Genomic DNA, 18,540 nt, shown 5'->3' on the forward strand with positions numbered 1-18,540 from the left:
AGAGCAGCTTTGCATGACTGACAGTTCAAAACAGTGCTTATATTTAGCTTTTTCTGGATGTTGGTGCAGAGCCTCGGTTCATCTTCTGTCTGAAACAAGCTGTTGAAGCTCCTCTCTCTTTAAGGTCAGCCAACTTTCTTCTGATTGGCTGCCACTCAAAAGCAAAAGATCCAAACAGCAGGTGGCCGAGGCGTCTGTGCTCACAGCCAGAGCTGCCACGCAGATCCAAGAGGAGAAAAAAGCGAAACTGAGAATTTAGAGCAGTCTGAAGCTTGAGCTTCTGGCTTGAATTTGGCTGTTTAGACAACCAACCAATATAAAGAAAATTGTACAATGTTGTGTAAATGTCATGAGTGGCCCTTCATTTCTTTATTTTTTGCAAGAAAAATGGGAAATAGGTGCATTGATTTATAGAAACGTGCAAACATGAATAGAGATAACAGAGGTTGCATAAGTCTAACAAGCTTGAAAGTCAATATTTGGTTTGACCACCTTTATTCTTCAACACAGCTGAACTCTATTAGACAAGCGTTCTTGTTATTCCTTTAAGTGGTCCTCAAGAATAGTTTAGGACATTCAAAGCTCTTCTTTGGATGTTGGCTGCCTTCATTCTCTGTCATGATGAAAAATGAAACTGTTGCCAGTCTGATTCTTTCCAGATGGATCAAAATCTCACGGCACTTTTTTGCATTCATAATCAATTTTGACAAGATCTCCAAAACCACTGGCCAACTATGACAGACCCTCCATCATGTTTTCTAGATGTCTGTAGAGACTCACTGTTGTGCCTCTCTCCTGACCTCATGCATACATACTGACAAAAGTTTGAAGCAAAATGTTTAAATTCGGAGTAATTATTTGATGAGATCTGTTGCCACTGATTTTCAGTCCATTTCTTGTTTAATTTGGCATAACTCAGCCTTTTCTACCTATTTCCCTTCCTTAAGAATGGCTTCTTGACAGCCACCCTTCAACTGGGACCACTTCTGATGAGGATTCAGTGAAACATAGATGGATCTACTGAAGGGCCAGGAGCATCTTTCAGGTGCTGTATCAAGTCTTTGCTGGATTTTTTTCCTATTTCTTAAAGATATAACTTTCAGATAATGTTCGTCTGCTGTAGATGGGTTTACTGAGATATAGGCTTTTGGTTTACTGTGGTATCTTTGGTAGTTTTCATAGATTCAACTAAAGAAATTGAATAAATGTTTTTGCAAAAGTCTCCTAAATTTAAAATGAGTTCTTTGTGTATTCAGGACACTGGTTCATCCAATGCCCTTTGAACAAACAACAAACAAAGAAAAACAAACATCCATCTGAGCGTGAAAACTCAGGTACATTGGACTGAAAAATGAAAATAAAAAAAGCAGCAAATGTTCAAAGAAAGACTAAGAGACCTCCAGAAAACCTGGAGAACTACTACGCAAGACCACTCTTAAAATTAGTTTATGTTAGTGTTATGTTGGTAAGTTTATGTTGCAAAGCAAGTGCCCACTAGTCAATTTAGTGAAATTAGTAAAGCCACACGTGTTCAGTTATTATGAAGGCCACCTTAGTTCATTTTCAGCCACATATTCTGTCCTGTAAATACTACACATGTATTAAATCATACTCTGAAAATAGTCCCCAGCTAAATGCACATTTTGTCTTTAAGTAGTAAGTTTGATTAAATCGGCAGTTAAGGAAAATGTTTCATGTCCTTTATGATTTATATTAAAACGAAACAGCAGAGTCTGAAGTGTTCAATGTTTAGGCGTTACAGGAGAAGAAGACACATCCCGAAATAAGTGTAGTTTTACTGAAACTTCTCAGTAACAAATGCATGGACATAAATACAAAAATTGGTGGCCCGCAGCCATCATAGGAGACTGTCGACAGGCTGCAGGTGATGATGCGTGTCAGCATTTTTAAATGTACCACGCCAGATGGTCGGTAAGCACATATCCACGACTGACACCAAACAAGTGCAAGCAAGTGAAGGCACACAGAATCCTGCACTTTACAGCAGCCTCGATTTGTTAGTCACACTCCTGAGAAGCTTTGATTAAAGACGCGAACGCCTCAAAATCGATTTCATCATGTTTGCATGTGAGCTGATAACAGGTCGAACTAAAAAAAAAATAAAAGTGCTACATAATATCAGTTCCTACATCTTTCACACATCTGCATCTTTAGTTGCCAAATGCAATGTTAGTAAAAGCCGAGTGATGATGGAGTTATTGCAGGGAGGGGGGCGGGGGGTCGTTACCACACACTGGCGACGTGGTGAGTGGGCGAACTTCTACGTTTCACTGTTTCGTGCCCCAGAAACCGAAGCCGGCTTCGGCCCAGCGAGCCCTTCTGGCTGGATGGAGGCTCACTCTCACGCGCGTGAGCTGAACACACAAACTCACCATCGTGGTTGGCGTGATGCTCCCGGGGCGGGACTTGCTGTCACGGAGCCCGAGGCTACTGTTGTCCCCGGCAACAGGAGGGTGGAGCTGCAGCTGATGCCTCTCTTCCTGGAGGCAAGGAGGACGAGGAAGGACTTTCACTGGCCTTATTCACAATTGTTGCTGTTGTTGTAGGGTTTGAGTTGTGTCTGGAGGGTGTAAATGTTTGCTAAGCTGCCTCACGTCACACAGATGGTAGATGCAGCACTCAGTCAGAGGACACTGAAAAATGTAGTTTTCTCCTACGCACACATGACCGCTGATGATTAATGAAGGCACTGTTCCACTGGGTTTAGTCTGAGTCATTTAAATATTTATGGTTTGGGAAAAATGCTCATTTATGCAGCCAGATTTTTAACTCTCAGTCTCAACACACTGGGTGATTTTGATTTTTAGCTTGCTACTGTTAGAGTTTGGATCAGAGCAGCTGCTATAATCAGACTGTGTTTAAAAGATTATTTTTTGGTATATATATATTTTTTTTTTACAGAGTGAGTTTTAGCAACTAAACACTTTGAAAGAAATCAAACCAGGGATGCTGCAGTCAGATGGGACCTTGGACCACCTCAGTCTCCAGAGGAAAACAAAGCAACCTCCAAGAAATCAATACAAGGCAGCATTATGCTAAAGATATGTCAAGAGGAATCACTGCAGTGAGTCTGTGCTACACCGCGTGTTTTAATGCTGACCCATGCAGTAGTGTATATCAGACAACGGGCAAGATGTAAGTTAATTTAAGTGTTCATGTAGCTTTTTTAACACATCTTTTACGTTGGTTATACTTTTATTGTAGCCAGTTAATCAAGTTATCCAACACGTGGACCTTTGCTCATTTTATTCAAGTCCTCTGCTAAAGAAAAATGTTGACCACCCTGCTCTAAGGTCAAGAATCAGTTCTATAGCTCAAATACTATCATGCCCATATATCTGAAGGTACAAGTATAAGGGAATGGAGAGAGCCTGAATCCACCTCTGTACAAGTGTGTACAAATATTATCAAAACATTTTATGCACCACTAACATAAATGTTCAGGGCCACCTACACATTACACATTATAGGAGCTGCCCAGTCATGGAAGCCATGAAGTTCCTGGTGCTCAGGCCAAACCTCAGCGCAGATTCTGCAAGGGTGTCATCAGGTTTTAGTGCAGTAACTAAAGCACTACTGTAGTGCTTCTAAAATCAATGATTGATCAATGCAATGATTACCTTTGTAACCAAAAAGTAAATTATGAAAGAAAATTAGTAATGCACATGGGCAGGTTGTAGGGCACAGGTTTGCCTGTGAATTCTTAGCATCTAAGCAAATCTTATCTTTAACCTCCAGAAAACTTGCTTATATTTTTTTCCATTTTGGTGTTCCCAGAGATGAAGAAAAGTCCATCAGCGTATCAGTAAGATAAGATAAAAGTACTGTACATCACCACCTATACATTACACTTACAGGTGGAGCTTGGCCATGGAAGCCCATATCACGAAGCTCCTGGCACACAATGTTTGTGCTGATTTTAATGACAGAGCAAGTTTGGAGCGCTGCAGTTATTCAGTCAGCAGAGCATTGGTGGCTTTTACGCCTCGGTGACACCACTCTGTAACTTTATATTATCTGCCACATTATTGCTTAGGCTCCTAAATGCTTCACTCTCTAATAACATCACTTAGAGTTGATGGTGGAACATCAAGAGGGAAGAAATTTCACAAACCAAGTAGTTGAATCTTCCTACAGGACCACAGTCAAACAAAGATCTCTAAAGGCAGGCTGCATGGCTGGGCGACTGAATTTATACGCCTGTGGCAATGGGGCCGAAAACACAGGGGTGGTTCAATATATTTGTCCATGTAGTTTATTAATACTTAGCTATATTAGCTGTATTGCTTCGGGGGGAAAACGTTTACACACATACTTCTCTTAGCTGCATCTGCATCTGTCTCTCATCTAAAGAGACAATACAAACATTTAAAGATTCATTTTGTTAGCAAATCCATTAAAAAGCCTCAACTAGCCAACTTTGACAGGCCAGCTGTGGCAGTCAGCACTATTTAAAAAAAAAAAAGGCCACAATTATAAAGTCTTATTGTTTAAAAGACTCACTCATTTCCTAAAACTAATGGGCACTGTAGTTTATAGCAATCATTATTCAAACAGGAGTAAATAGGGTAATTAATGAGGACTATTTTCAGCCGAGTATTTATACATATTTGCTACAGCAGTGAGTAATTTTGGCAAGACTGTGTGTGTGTTCCTGTCTAGCTATCTTTGAGAGGACCGAAATCTGCATTCTACTATACTTGTGAGAACCAACAGTCACTTGTGAGGACACACTCACCGCTCCTCACAAGTTTGAAGGCCTTTTTGAGGCTCAAAATGTGGTTTTAGTGTCAGGGTTACAATTAGGTTATGGTTAGGTTTAGGGTAAAGGTTAGGGTTAGGGATTAATTTTTAATGGTTAGGGTTAGGGTAAGGGGCTAGGGAAACCATTATGTCAATGAAGGTCCTCACTAAGATAGCTGAACGGGTCTGTGTGTGTGTGTGTGTGTGTGTGTGTGTGTGTGTGTGTGTGTGTGTGTGTGTGTGTGTGTGTGTGTGTGTGTGTGTGTGTGTGTGTGCGTCTGCAAGTGCAACAATGGAGTTCTATGGCACAAACGATGAATAAATAATAAACATCAGACTCTTTTACTTTTTTCCTTTTGCGAGTCACACTGTGTCTCTGTTAGTTTTACTTCCTGTCTCTGTCTTCTTCGCTCCACTGTGATTTTCTTCTTCACTCTTATTGGTTTTACATGTGCTTAATCAGTAATTTAGTTCTCCGTGCCGCAGTCCTCCCCTTCTCCCGGTTGTATTTCAGTCTGTCTATTTCCAGCCCGTGTTTCTCTGCTGTGATCCTCACAGGTTACCGTTTCCTGTTTGTGCTCGGTTTAGTTTCTGCTCTCTTTGTAGTATTTTTGGATTCTTTTGAAAACCAGTAGAGCTTTAGTCTTCTGTCTTGGATTTATTTTTTATTATTTTTTGTAGCATCTTTTTGTTATTTGGTTCCTTTTGCCCCTTTTTTTCTCCTTTATTTAAACTACTAATGTGATGTTTCATGAGTTTGTTGACTTCTACTTCTCCTGAAACTTTTCATATTATTTTATTTCTAACACAAATTGGCCCATTGGCATGGCAAGAGCAATGGAAAGTTGTGTGTAGTTTTTTACAAACCAGTAAATAAATTAGATGTATGTTGTTAAGCATTATGGGTGAAATGTCTGTAATTTTCCAACTCTAACTATCACATTTAGGTTAGAAGGAAGAACCCCAAAATTGCGCAAAAAATGTTTTTTATATTCTCTGAGGTCTCTCATACAGGAAAGAAAATTCTTTTTACTGTAAAAGCGGTTAAATTACTAAATATTGTAGTAAATGAAAATAAAAAGGTACAAAATAAAGCAGAGTTTTACTTATGTAATTTCATAATGAAAGCTCTGATTCTGGGTGTGACACTGCACAGGGTGTTCCTCTACATGTCTGAAAAAACTGAATGTGTTTGATCATCCCAAATCGGATATTTTCAGATGTATGCAAACTCATTCCCATTCTTTCGCAACAAACCACCAAAACTGATCAAAGATACTTCATTTTTTGTCTGATGTCGCCTGTTTTTTCTGGCACCATTTGGGTTTAGGGTGGCAACCTTAGAATTGTGAAATAATCGGTATATATTGGTTCAGTTTGTGCTCTTGCTGATACAAAGACTTTTTCTGTTGAACTGAAAGCAAAACAAACCACCAACCCAGCTAACCCTGCTGAGAGATGTAATTAACCACTTACAGCTGGAAAAGGGAAAATTGGGACTTATTCTTTGGGATATCACAACCCTTTATTGACAACTTTAACAAATCCGAGGCATGAAAAATCTGTCTGTATTATGTTCTTTAACATCCTTTTTCTCCTACTGTCATTGTTGTTTGATCTTCTGTAATATCTATGCTCATATCGTCAATAAAGAAAGCTCAAAAACCAAAAAACCTAAACTAAGTCTGACTATCTCGATGCAATTAGGGAATACAGCCCTAAAGATAGAGGCACGATGGACGGAAATTTTAGATATGAAGTTTTTTGATGAATGGATTCATATACTTTTTAACAGTTCTTGTCAGGGTTAGTTGGAACAGTCAAACTGTGCTGAAATCAACAACATATCATGTGGGACTGTATCAGGTATACTCACTGTTTTACATTAAAAAGTGTCTGATGTGGTCCAAGTAAAATCTATCTATAAGTATTTTTGCAGTGAAGCATGGCTAACATATCCAGAGTACAGGGATGCACTGCTGCAGAAGCCCTGATGCTAACCATAGAAAACTATACTTACTATGCAATATCTGCCACAGATAAATATAAGTAGATAAAAAACAAGTTGAACTATTCAAAAAAAAGTGCTCCAGTTTAAATAACAGGATCATAAATCACCCCACTCGGTCATTTTTGGATCTTTGAGGGTTAAAAAAGTCATAGTTTTTGCGTTAATGTGATCGTTTTTGCGTGTGCTCTCACCACTAATCGTTTGATGAGCTGGTCTCTCTCCGTCAGCCTCTCCTGGAGTCTCCCCAGCTGCAGGTCGTCGCATCGAGGCTCCCTCCGCCTGCAGCGTTCCTCCCGCTCTCGCAGCCTGCAGTTAAATCATATACAGAAACACACACCTTTCTCACATACCTGCACACCTTTTCACCCCCATACCTTGCACACACACCCCCCGACCCCTCCAGCCCTCCGGGTGTCTTATCTCCTCGGGTCTCTCCTCTACTCACTCGTTCTCCAAGGCCACGATTCGTGCCTGCAGGTGACTCTGCGCGTTGCTGTATTCGGACACCAAACTCTGCATCTCCCTCTTGTGCTCCCTCCTGATCTCCTCCACCTCCTCTCGCCTCTTCTCCTCCTCCCGCTCCTTTCTCTTTTCCTCGTCCAGCTCCTCCTCTTTGATGTCGTCCTCTTTTCTCTCGTCCCAGTGCTTCTGCGACTCCTCAAGTTTCTCCATTTCCACTCTCAGCTTCTCCACCTCCTCCTTCAGACGTTGTGCTTCTTCCTCCAGCTGGGCGTCCCTGTTCTTCCTTATTTCTGCGCTTTCCTCTTCTTTGTCTTTGGCCTCTGAATTCTTTTGCACTGAGCTAAGAAGGACACAGCAGAGGAAAAAAGTGGAAACAATGGCGCATGTGGCATCTTTAATACAAAATAAGAGGCGTTTGCTGGTTGCTAAAAATCTACACAAAAAGAAGACGTACACTATACCGCTGCACTATTTTGCCATATACTACAGTACATTTTCAGTAATGCTGTCTACCAGCCAAATAACTGCATAACTATAGTCTAATATAATCCATTTGCATCAGCTAACTAAACTTTGAGTGATGTGCTGTAAAGACAGATGTGTCTCCAGTAACAGATGTTGCTTAGATAGTTTTGCCAAGCTTAGCTTCACAACTGATATCTGGAGCTATGAAGTGTGTCCAGACAAATGTATTATTCACAGCTTAGCTGTTGAAGCGAGGGAAAAGACAGCATCAGATTGGTATCAGTGGATACTCATGGTTGTGATGTCAGTGTCAAAGTATTTACCCGAGTGGTTAGGGTGCATACAACGTGCCCTGAACACCAAACTCTCAGGTTTATCCAGACCAAAGGTGTCAATTTTTCTTTTCTGTCTATATCAGAGGGACAGTTTGGAGACACAGTAAAAGAGACACGGCTGAGATGGTTTGTGCAGCGGAGGGATAGAGAATATTTTGGACAGAGGATGCTGAAGACGGAGCTGTCAACAGGAGGAAGAGCTCAGATAAGATTTGTGGATGAGTGAAGGGTCAGTGTCACAGACGAGGATACTAGGGATACGGTGAGATGGAGACAGATGATCAACCGCGGCAACCCCAAAAGGGATCAGCCGAAAGGAGGAGAAGAATAAGAAGAGGACCAAAGTAAAGGGATATCCACACAGGAAGTTACCAGTGACAATCCAAGACCACAGAAAGTCTGTGACGTTCAGCAACTTCAGGAATAATGAACGAAATAACTGGTGATGCAAACTGGGTGGGTCCTGAGTTAAATTTTTCTCAAAATCTTTGATTAATGTATGACAGAGTAGTAAATACATTAGAGAGTTACGTAGGCAACCAAGCATCACCTACAAAGCGATGTGTGAAGACTGAAACATTTCCTGTGTGGACAACCCTTAAGATATGTACTGGTCAGAGTCTGAAAGAGGGACTTCTCTTTTTTTAATAACTGTAAAGTTCTGTTTGTTAAACTACAGGACAAAGCCTGAGTGATGAGCTGCCGGTTCATTTCTCAAATTTATGTCTTAGAAAGTGGTTAAGCCGACGGAGCAGTGCTGACAAATTTCTTTAATAACGTGGAAAAACTCAGAGGTGCTGTTTAAATTGCACTCATTTTTCTTGAGACATCCCAGGCTTTTCATCATCACTTTTATAAAAGGATGGCTCATTAAACGTGAATGTATTTAAAATGCATTTACACTAAAGGAAAGGGGAAAAGATTTGGAGGTCTTCCTTGGGCAACATTTTTTTAATGGACCAGCCCACGTAAGATTAAACCAGCTGTATGCGGCCAACAAACTAAAATGAGTTTGACACCGCTCGTCTAGATCATGTGCTGGATGTCATGGCAGATGGCTGCCCCTCCCTGAGCCTGATTCTGGTTCTGCTGGAGATTTCTTCCTGTTAAAGGGGAGTTTTTCTTTCCCACTGTCGCCAAGTGCTTGCTCACAGGTTGTCGTCTAATTTGGGGGTTTTCTCTGTTTTACTGTAGGGGCCTTCCTGCTATTCACCCCTCAACTTCATTGTGGTGAATGGGAAAGTGAGGCCTTGCGAAACAAACACTGAAACATTCGAGGCAACTCTGTCTGAACTGTATCGAAGTTTGGAAACAATCACCCCTTTCCACAGCAACAGCTACATCCTAGTTTTGCTATCATATATTGTGAAATAATGTCACAGGAAAGCTACATATTACACCAGACTCTCAATAATTATGATAAATAATTATGATCACCACGTGTTTTGGAGAAATCTGCAAACAAGCGAAAGAAATAAAAAACTGGGATCATTGACGATAGCGAGCTGTGACGCTAATGAAGTGTTTCAGCAAATATTAATGTAACCCTGTTGTTTTGACACACGTGAGGCTGGTTCAGCTGATTCACCTGCTTATTAATTCCGTGTGGTGCATGAAAAAAACATGTTATAAGATAAAACAGTGAAAAAGTCTGCTGTGCTTCTTGTGTTAGCCACACAGGAGATACTTGTGGGAGATGTTTCGTCCACAGTGGAATGAAGTGTTAAACAATGTAGCTCACGATGCTTACGGAAGATGAATATTATTGTTACACTATCACATGAATAATGTTATTATTTAACTCTTTTGTTACTATTTATAGTAACAAATATTTGTTACTTTTTCCAAGTCAAATTTTGCTGCACTGCATAATATCTGTATGACAGTGTCAGTAAAGAATAGTCTATTCAATTCTATAAGAGAAAATAAAGTAACAATGTTCATTTCTTTAATAAATCCTCTCCAGCCTTGGAAAAAAAATCCATTCTCACAGCACCCTTGCTGCAGGTGTACATAGGTATTTTTTTTGCCAAGATATAAAGGTGTGGCTAAACAACACATGTGGCTTTGGAGCAAATGCAGCACCAAGACTTTTTGGGTCTCAATTTGCTTTGGTCATGTGACTTGGGTGTTTAGAAACATTTGGAAGACTGATGGGTTTTTGGGGGGTTTTTTGGATTTTGACTTTATTCTGTCTCCTTCGTCCTCTTCCTCTGCAGCTGTCACAGGTTTGGGTTCGGGTGTGAGACTTCATTTCCAACATCCTGGTCTGTGTTCAGAGCTCAAAGGAAAAGTTTAGCAAACTTCCTCCAAACTTAGATGAGATGACGGGTAAACGCGAAGCTCCGGGGAGGAGCTTTGGCTGGCTTAACATAGAGACTGTGAGAAGCTGGGAACAGCTAGTGCAGTTAAAAATATACAAGCTCACCAGTTTGTTCGCTCTTGGTGTTATCTTCCTCCCCTGTCTCTGTCATCATGTTTGGTTTTAGTCTTCATGTCTTTTAGTTATTTTCTCTTTTACTTTGAACATTAGTTTGCTCAAGCAATTTGTTGCAGTTTTGCTTCATTTTTCATTTTTTCCTTTCTTTTTTGCCCTCCTTTGTTACTGTCTGCCCGCCCTCATTAGCTCCGTGTCTGGATCGAACCGCAGTCTCATCCTCAGTCAGCCCTCTGTGTGTGTGTTTGTGCGTGTGTGTGTGTGTGTGTGTCTTGTCTGTTGTGTTTTGGTATTCGTTCACCCTCATTTCCTACCTGCTTGTTAACGCAGTAATCAGCTTTTTTAAATAAAGTTTGTTTGATTTTTGTTCCATTTGCTCAGTTTTTTAATCTGCATTTGGGTCCATGTCTGATTCTGGCACAATTAACACGTTCGATTTACTTTAGCTGCCATGTTTTTGCTTGGTTCGCTAAGCTAAGTCATTCATGATTTCTTATTTTACGTTGCTGCTTCCAGTGTGGCATTCACTGCAAATTCATTTAGTTGTCACTTTGGTCCCAGTTGCAAAACAATTCCATCAAACTATTTAAAATTAGGTGGAAAGTATTTTTGTGAATGCCAAACATTCATAGTTTCTCTGTAAAATCGATGGCTTTCGCCTTGACTGATGGACTCAGTGTTACCGTCCCTACCTTTCCTTTAACTGCTTCTTCAGTGCTGCGTTTTCTCTCTGCAGCTCCAGCATGGCGCAGCGACTCTCGTCCAGCTGTCGCTCAAACACCTGATACTGGTTCTGCTGCTTCAGGTCCTTCACACACACACACACACACACACACACACACACACACACACACACACACACACACACACACACACACACACACGAATAAAGTAGTAGACAACAGAAGTTGACTTGCTGGAGTTACAGGCAATGAATCACAGGTATTGAGGCCGAGAGGTGTGTGTTTGTGCGCACACGGTGTGGGTGATTTACCTGTTGCAGAGCCATCATTTGTGTGTGCGCCTGTAGTTGAGCCTGTAGGTCTTCTATCTGCTGCATGTGTCTCTGGGTCATCTGTCTGCTCCACTCCGTGTGCTGCTGGGTCAGCTCTGCTCGCTGCTTATCTACACACACACACACACACACACACACACACACACACACACACACACACACACACACACACACACACACACACACACACACAAAACCACATACCGAAAACAAAATCAATGGGCCCCACTGTTACAGGTACCCTTCTGCTGTTGCCATGGTGAAGTGTATCCATGGCAATGGCAACTTCACTGTTGAATTTATAATCTCAATGCAATGTGTATATCGTTGTGCATGTATGTGTGTGCTTGCTTATTTTGCTCATGCAGCTGTGTACATGCTATCCAGAGTGTGTTAATGCCTGCATGTGCTTATGCTAATACTAATGTGTGTGCACGTGTGTGTGTGTGTGTGTGTGTGCACGTGTGTGTGTGTGTGTTACCCAGCTCCAGGTGGTGCATTGTCTGAAGTCTGTTCCTCTCAGACAGCAGCTCTTCTTTTGCCCGTCTCTCTAACGCCTGCAGCGCCATGGCATGACTGTGTCTGTCTTCGGCTAGCGACTGCGTTTGGGGCTCCTCCAACAAATGAACACACATTTTTTTTTTATAACCACAGCTGCAATTTTTCTTAAGCTCACAAAAACCCATTGTTGCAGTAAACGCGCACACACACTCACAGACCAACATAATGTTGCCTATTCACTGCGGCACTTTCATCAAAGCTGCTAAATTATTCATCACAGAGAAAATCTATGAACGAGCGCACGTAGGATTTTTAAAAATGACTGTGCATCATGTGCGTACCTGCAGCAGCTCCCTCAGTTTCTTGTTTATCTCCTTTGTGTCTTGGACCTCCTTCCTCAACTTGTCAATTTCAGGATTCACGTGGCAATCATCTCCCTGGCCTGCCTTCTTTTTCTCTGCCTGCATTGGTGACAAATTGGGAGCAAAGGATTTTTAAGGCTCTCCGTGCTGTCAAAGTAATCCTGAGATAATGAGTCTGCAGCAAGAATTAAATGGAGATGCCACTTTTGTTTGAGAATGTGCATACTCAAACAGAATAAATAAGCAGGCTTATGGAACAAATTAGAAGAGCCCTCCAACAATTTAGCATCGCACGGCCAAAAAGTTGAACGGATTACATGAAACATCCCGACTTTAACTTTCTAGAGCGCATCCAGAGCTGTTGTTTCCTACACTTAAAATACAATAAGAGAGACTCTTTTTGCCTCGTAAGCACCCACATCTTTTAAAGTTCTTATTCAAGTTTGAAATGCAGGATTTCTGCCATACAGAAAGCTACAAGACAAAGCAAAGGCGTGATGGACACAAAGTCAGGGTCATGTTCTCAGACTTGGCAAAGATTAGTTTACACAACTGTTTTTAGAGGCTACAAAGCACTTAACACAGCTAATAAACTGACCTGGATATGTATCAGGTAAATCTGTATTATGTAAATTTGACCTTTAGCATGTGTGTGACTTTTTACCCAGGCAATCTAACCTCTTCTGGAAGCCAACAACTCCAACATACCCCTTGTTGTGGAAGGGCCAAGGGAAGAGAAGCATGGCCTCTGCTCGGCAAAGGGCTGGTGTTCAGGTTTACCCTGATGCATCCATCTGAGTGAGTGTGTGTATGTGATGGTTAAAAAGCGCTTTAAGGGACAGAAGAATAATGTGGCCTGGAGTAAAAATTGCTTTGAGCGCTCCGTTAGAGTAAATAAATACCAATGCGTGTACAAACCATCGCTTGGATTATGTGTCACATTTATTAAAGCAGGAAAATCTACAAATGCCTCCTAGGAACAGCACATTAGTGGGAGATGAAGATGGGTCTGGGAAACCGAGTCAAATTCCTAAAAACATTGCAGAGACCACTCTGGAACCTGGAAGGACTGGATGGGCCAGTGATAGCAAAAAGGGGGAAATACGAACTGGTGAAGAAGCAAGTGTTCAAAGTGGGAGATTAATGTGAGAATTGCTTTGCAAAGCCTACAGCTTCTGGGTTATCATGTAAAAAGAAAAGCCATCAACAGAGTGTGAGCAGCAGTGAAGAAATCCTCAAATGACTTCAGATCACTACAGACAAGCCAGGACCAATATAGGACTAATATCTCATGGATACAGGCTCAGAGATCAACAGGGGTCCCCAATCCCAGTCCATGAGGGCCGGTGTCCCTGCAGGTTTTAGATGTATCCTTGATCCATCACAGCTGATTTAAATGGATAAATTAGATTCTCAACGTGTCTTCAAGTTCTCCAGAGGCCTGGTAATGAACTAATCATGTGATTCAGGTGTGTTGACCCAGGGTGAGATCTAAAACCTGCCTGGACACCGGCCCTCGTGGACTGGGATTGGGGACCCCAGATGTAAAAGACCCAAAACAACCGATGACCCTACTGAGGATGCAAGTGATGCTTTTCTCCATCATTTAGGATGGAAAGCTGAATATTTTTTTGGGTCATTGGACATCATCTTTGCCTCAGGAGGGGAAAAAAAATATTCAGCTCAACTATGAACATTGCAGCAGTTCCATTAAGAGTTAGTCTAGGGCTGTCAAACTGATTTAACTCATGCACAACATTCAGCCCAATTTGATCCCAAGAGGGCTCAACCACTAAAATCATTACATAATAATAACCTAAAAGAAAAGTCATGAAAATTACACCGTCCATATTTACAAAACAGAGATTTTCAAAGGGGAAAATATGTATGTATGTTTCAACAACATGTCTCCCTTTGTCTCAGTTTGCTGTCGTTACAAAGAAACCAATTCATCATCAATTGAACAAACGCGTCAGCACGCCTCTTCAGCCAAGCTGGTGTGGCAGGTCGTGGGTTTTCAGCAAGAGCTGCAAAGCTGACAATGATTCAGACCTCTGGCTCTGATGAAACGAACAGTTTGGACAGCCACTCCCATGATCCCCAGCTTCCATAATGGCGCTTCCAGCAGCCGAAATCCCACCTTATTTATTTTAACGCTGGATCTCAGCACTGCTCTGAGAACATGAGTCACGCTGCTCTTTTGCAGTGAATGAACCTTAATTGCATGGCTCTGTTTTTAAATAAATACGCCTGATTCAAGATATCAGCTACGCTGCCAAACCGCCTGATTATTTTTCATCTGTTCAGGCAAAATTTGAATAATGAAGCCAAAGCAGAATGGCAAAACAGCCTGATTACGTTTCTAAAGAGACAATCAGGGCCAAGCATCACAAATGGCTTTCTATAATTCGATTTGCAGAGGGCTCACCTGCGACTCTAGCTCGGTGAGCTGACCCTGCAGCTCAGAGATCTGAGCCTGCAGCTCCTCCTCCCGGCTCTGCCATCTCTGTTCGCTCTCGGCGACAGCAGCGTTCATCTCTATCCTGAACTCTGCTCTGAGACGATCCTCGCACTCCGCCCTGGAGGCATGCATCAGAACAAAGAGTGAGACACAGCTAACCTACATGCAAAATTTCTTCTGGTTATATGCCATCTAACATTGCAAAGCAGTTCCTATTTATTTTTTGAAGCAAACATGCAGAGGAGCATCCAATTCCATAAAGTACATAAATATAAAATCTGAGTTTTATATTAATACATTGCCATATTAAGATAATAAGATAACCTGTTATACCTTCAGCTGACAGGTTGGTTTTTAATGGGTGTATTTGAATGAGGGAAAAAAGAGGACATGTATTGAAGGGGGAACTGCGTGTAAAGTGATAGTTTCGAGTGATCAAACACATTTAAAATAAATGCAGAGGGCTGGTTTTTGTTTGCGCATATGCTCTAATTACTGTCGGCACATGGTGAAAAACGGGCTAATAAAATACATCTGTCGGGGAGGGCAGACTAATTGGTGATATTGATTTAATTTTCATTAATGTGCCTACACCGTTTACCGGCTCACACAGAATTTTTTCTGCTGCTACATCTAATTTCTTGGCGTGCGTTTGCTCTGTTACAACACGTTCCAAGTCAATAAAATTTATTCAAACTTGACTACAGCAAGAGAAAAAAAATATGCCATGAGCTTCAATTCGAGTGATTTCCTTCCTGACTCTGATGTTTCCCAAAGATCATTTAGGTAAGCGGCGGGAGGGGGCTGATTACAAGCAGACTTTAATGGAAGCCTGAGCAGGTTTGGTAGGTCTGTGTTTGATCTGCTACCTAATCCGGTCCTCTGTGTGCTTCTGGTTTTGCTCTAGAAGACTCCTCTCCGTGTTCATCCGGCTCTGCTCCAGGACTTTTTCCTCCAGCCGATGCTTGTCAGCTTTCAGGGATGCGATCTCTCTCTGGTGCCTGTCCCGCTGCCTCTCAGCCTCGTCCTGAATGCGAGCCAGTCGACTCCGAGCCTGATGGAGCTCTTCCTCCAGACGGGAGCACTGCGGTCCACACGAGGATGGAGCATCGGGGGTCGCCTTGTCTTTCTTGTCTTTATGGTGGATCAGTGACTCCAACCTACAGATCTGAGATCACAGGAACATATCTCTTTCTCTTCACATGTCACAGGAACTACAGCTGATGTTTTACTCTCAGTTAGCGTAACCTGACTTCTAACCTCACTGGTGGCATCTTTCAGTTTCGTCCTCAGCTCCTCTCTTTCCTTCTCCATCCTGCTGCGTAGCTCCTCAGCAGCTCTCCTCTCCTCTTCCAAACGCACGCACACCTTCATAAAAACATTCATCCTCATCAAAACTATTATTACATTAGCAAAGAATCTCCTTTTTAACACTCGACCCTACTTTTCTGTCATCTTCTTACAAGTGAGCCTAATTAATAATTAGTAATAATGAAGTGAACATGATAAGGCTCAAAGGGTAGGCAATTATATGATAAAATCTTTAAATTTCTACATTTACTGGAAGCAAAAAACGTCTATTAAATTTCTCTTTTGGTTCAATCTGGGGGTGAGAACTCTCCCTACGGGGGGTCACAAGAGAATTAACTGGATCAAAGGAAAGCATTTTTGCTACACAAACATAATCGTTCACAGATTTTTTCCCACAATCCCTTTCTTTGAAATTACTCTGAAAATATTCAGGTTAAAAAAAGAGGAAACTTTTGTTCAACATCGTCAGTTGCTGACAAGCGACGCAGGCTTTTGCTTTATTTTCAAATTTCACAAGCCCAAAATATTTAGAAGCTCTGTTTTAATTAGGCAGCACCCCCGCTGAGGCTCGACTGTGCAAAAGAGAGTCCGACTCAGGCGCTGCGTTTCTGTGAACTTCAGTAACCTGGTTACTGTCGACGCTCCTCGGTGGCCCGAGCCACGCAAACTGAACTTTTGCCTCGACCCTCATGGCTTACTGCAGGCAGGGAGATTTTTACTGTGTGTTGGCAACGGTTTGTGCTCATATCAAAAATAATTACATCCAAAGTGTGACTGAAACTAAAAATAATGAAGCCTGTGTTTTTCGGCTTCCACAGCAGGCGTTTTTAAATTTGAGATGCAAGCAGTGCACATTATAAAGAATCTGTGTCTGGTCCTAATACAGAGCTAGTCTCCTCTTACTTCTTACAGCACCATCTCACTGGGTTCCAGTGCAAAATCACTAATGCTCATTTATGATATATAGCCTCAGTTTTTAAATCAGTAGCCAAACAGGTCAGGTCACTAAGTGGTATCAAGAATGCAGCTTCTTTCTCCAGTTTTCCTCTCTAACCTGATTTCTCCTGTTATGATCACTGTGGCAGATGTCTGTTAAAGTTAAATGCAGAGAACTCTTTGTGTGCCGACACATGCTGACCTCTTGGTTGGTTTTCTTCTCGGAGCTCAGAGCTTCTTGGACGCCGTTTAATTCAGCCGCGTGTCTCCTCATCACCTCCTCTATTGCCTTCCGCACCTGCTCCTTCAGTCGCTTCCTGTCCTCCTCAGCCTTCTCCGCCAGCCTCTTCTTCTCCTCCTCCAGCTTCAGCTGCACGCCGGCTCTCTCCGCCTCGACCTGTTCGATGTTCTTGTCGAGCTGGGAACGAATGCGGACCCTCTCCACTTCCAGCTCTTTGCGCAGGCGGTCCACCTCTTCCTCCTTCTCTCTCCTCACACGATCCTTGACCTCTTCCAGCTGTCTGTGGTGCGCTTCCTTTTCCTCATCTCTTTCTCGCCGTATTCGGTTCCTTTCCTTCTCGAACTGATCCCTCTCCTGCTCCCGCTCCCTCCGCAGGCTCTCTCGTTCTTTTTCAATCTCCTTCTGCAGTTTGTCCCGCTCGTCGTCCGCGTGCTTCTGAATGCGACGCAGCTCTTCTGTCTGGGCTCTCACCATCTCTGAGCGCAAACTGGACAGTGCTTCAGCATGCTATAAACACACAACACAGCACACTCATTCATGCTGTGCTTATATTTTTGTCCACATTGCAATTTTACCATATGTGTGTGTGTGTGCTACCTGGCGTATCTGCCTGGCGTGGTCGCTGTTGCGGCCGCTGCTCTGCAGCTCCAGCTCTCTGTTCCTGCTCTGCAGACGGCTCACCTGGCTCCTCAGCTCCTCCATTTCAGCGCACACACACACCTCGCAGCCTCCTCGATTCAGCAGCTCCTCTAACACACAAAATAATTGATTGATCATCTATAGCAGAAGCAGAATGGATCATCTGACCAGTTCTGACTGAGGAAGGGTCTGAATTAAAACCCATTCCTGTGCAATAAATAAAACTCAGAGTTTTGTGCTGACGGGGTGAGATGCCAGTTTGATGAAACTGTTTGCCTTTGAGCAGGAATGAATAATTTGTTACATTTTCTCTACATATTTTGGCAGCGTGAGCGGAAAACTTAATTAACAGCGGGTTTGAATGAGGAATGGGGACGTGCACCCGGCACAGGTTCAGTTTTTGCAAGCTCGCTCCGAGCAGGGCAGGTAAGATTGACAGGTGCGAGAGGCAGACTACCTGCTCTGCTCTGCAGCTCGTCTTCCTGCAGCAGCAGCCGCTCCTTGGCTACTGCGAGCTCCTCTTCAGCCCGCTTGGCCACGCCCTCGGCCTCGGACACACGCCTGCGATCCAGCTCCAGCTCTTCCTCCAGGTCCTGCAGG

General features: G+C 42.5%; 1 protein-coding gene across 1 annotated transcript in view; it reads right to left on the reverse strand.

The window, feature by feature from the left end:
- The window catches only part of fam184b (family with sequence similarity 184 member B), a 35,197-nt gene that overhangs the window by 5,945 nt on the left and 10,712 nt on the right, over positions 1-18,540 (reverse strand). The window contains exons 4-16 of the mRNA XM_063476281.1: positions 18,398-18,533; positions 17,899-18,050; positions 17,263-17,808; positions 16,074-16,181; positions 15,683-15,981; positions 14,781-14,931; positions 12,332-12,451; positions 11,971-12,103; positions 11,469-11,599; positions 11,167-11,282; positions 7,221-7,577; positions 6,967-7,081; positions 2,394-2,501 (exon numbers count right to left, since the gene is read on the reverse strand). Of these exons, the coding sequence (XP_063332351.1) occupies positions 2,394-2,501; positions 6,967-7,081; positions 7,221-7,577; positions 11,167-11,282; positions 11,469-11,599; positions 11,971-12,103; positions 12,332-12,451; positions 14,781-14,931; positions 15,683-15,981; positions 16,074-16,181; positions 17,263-17,808; positions 17,899-18,050; positions 18,398-18,533 (2,472 nt within the window). The remainder of the gene's footprint in view (positions 1-2,393; positions 2,502-6,966; positions 7,082-7,220; positions 7,578-11,166; positions 11,283-11,468; positions 11,600-11,970; positions 12,104-12,331; positions 12,452-14,780; positions 14,932-15,682; positions 15,982-16,073; positions 16,182-17,262; positions 17,809-17,898; positions 18,051-18,397; positions 18,534-18,540) is intronic.

The sequence above is a fragment of the Pelmatolapia mariae genome, linkage group LG6 (assembly GCF_036321145.2).
Source record: "Pelmatolapia mariae isolate MD_Pm_ZW linkage group LG6, Pm_UMD_F_2, whole genome shotgun sequence".
NCBI classification, from domain to species: domain Eukaryota; kingdom Metazoa; phylum Chordata; class Actinopteri; order Cichliformes; family Cichlidae; genus Pelmatolapia; species Pelmatolapia mariae.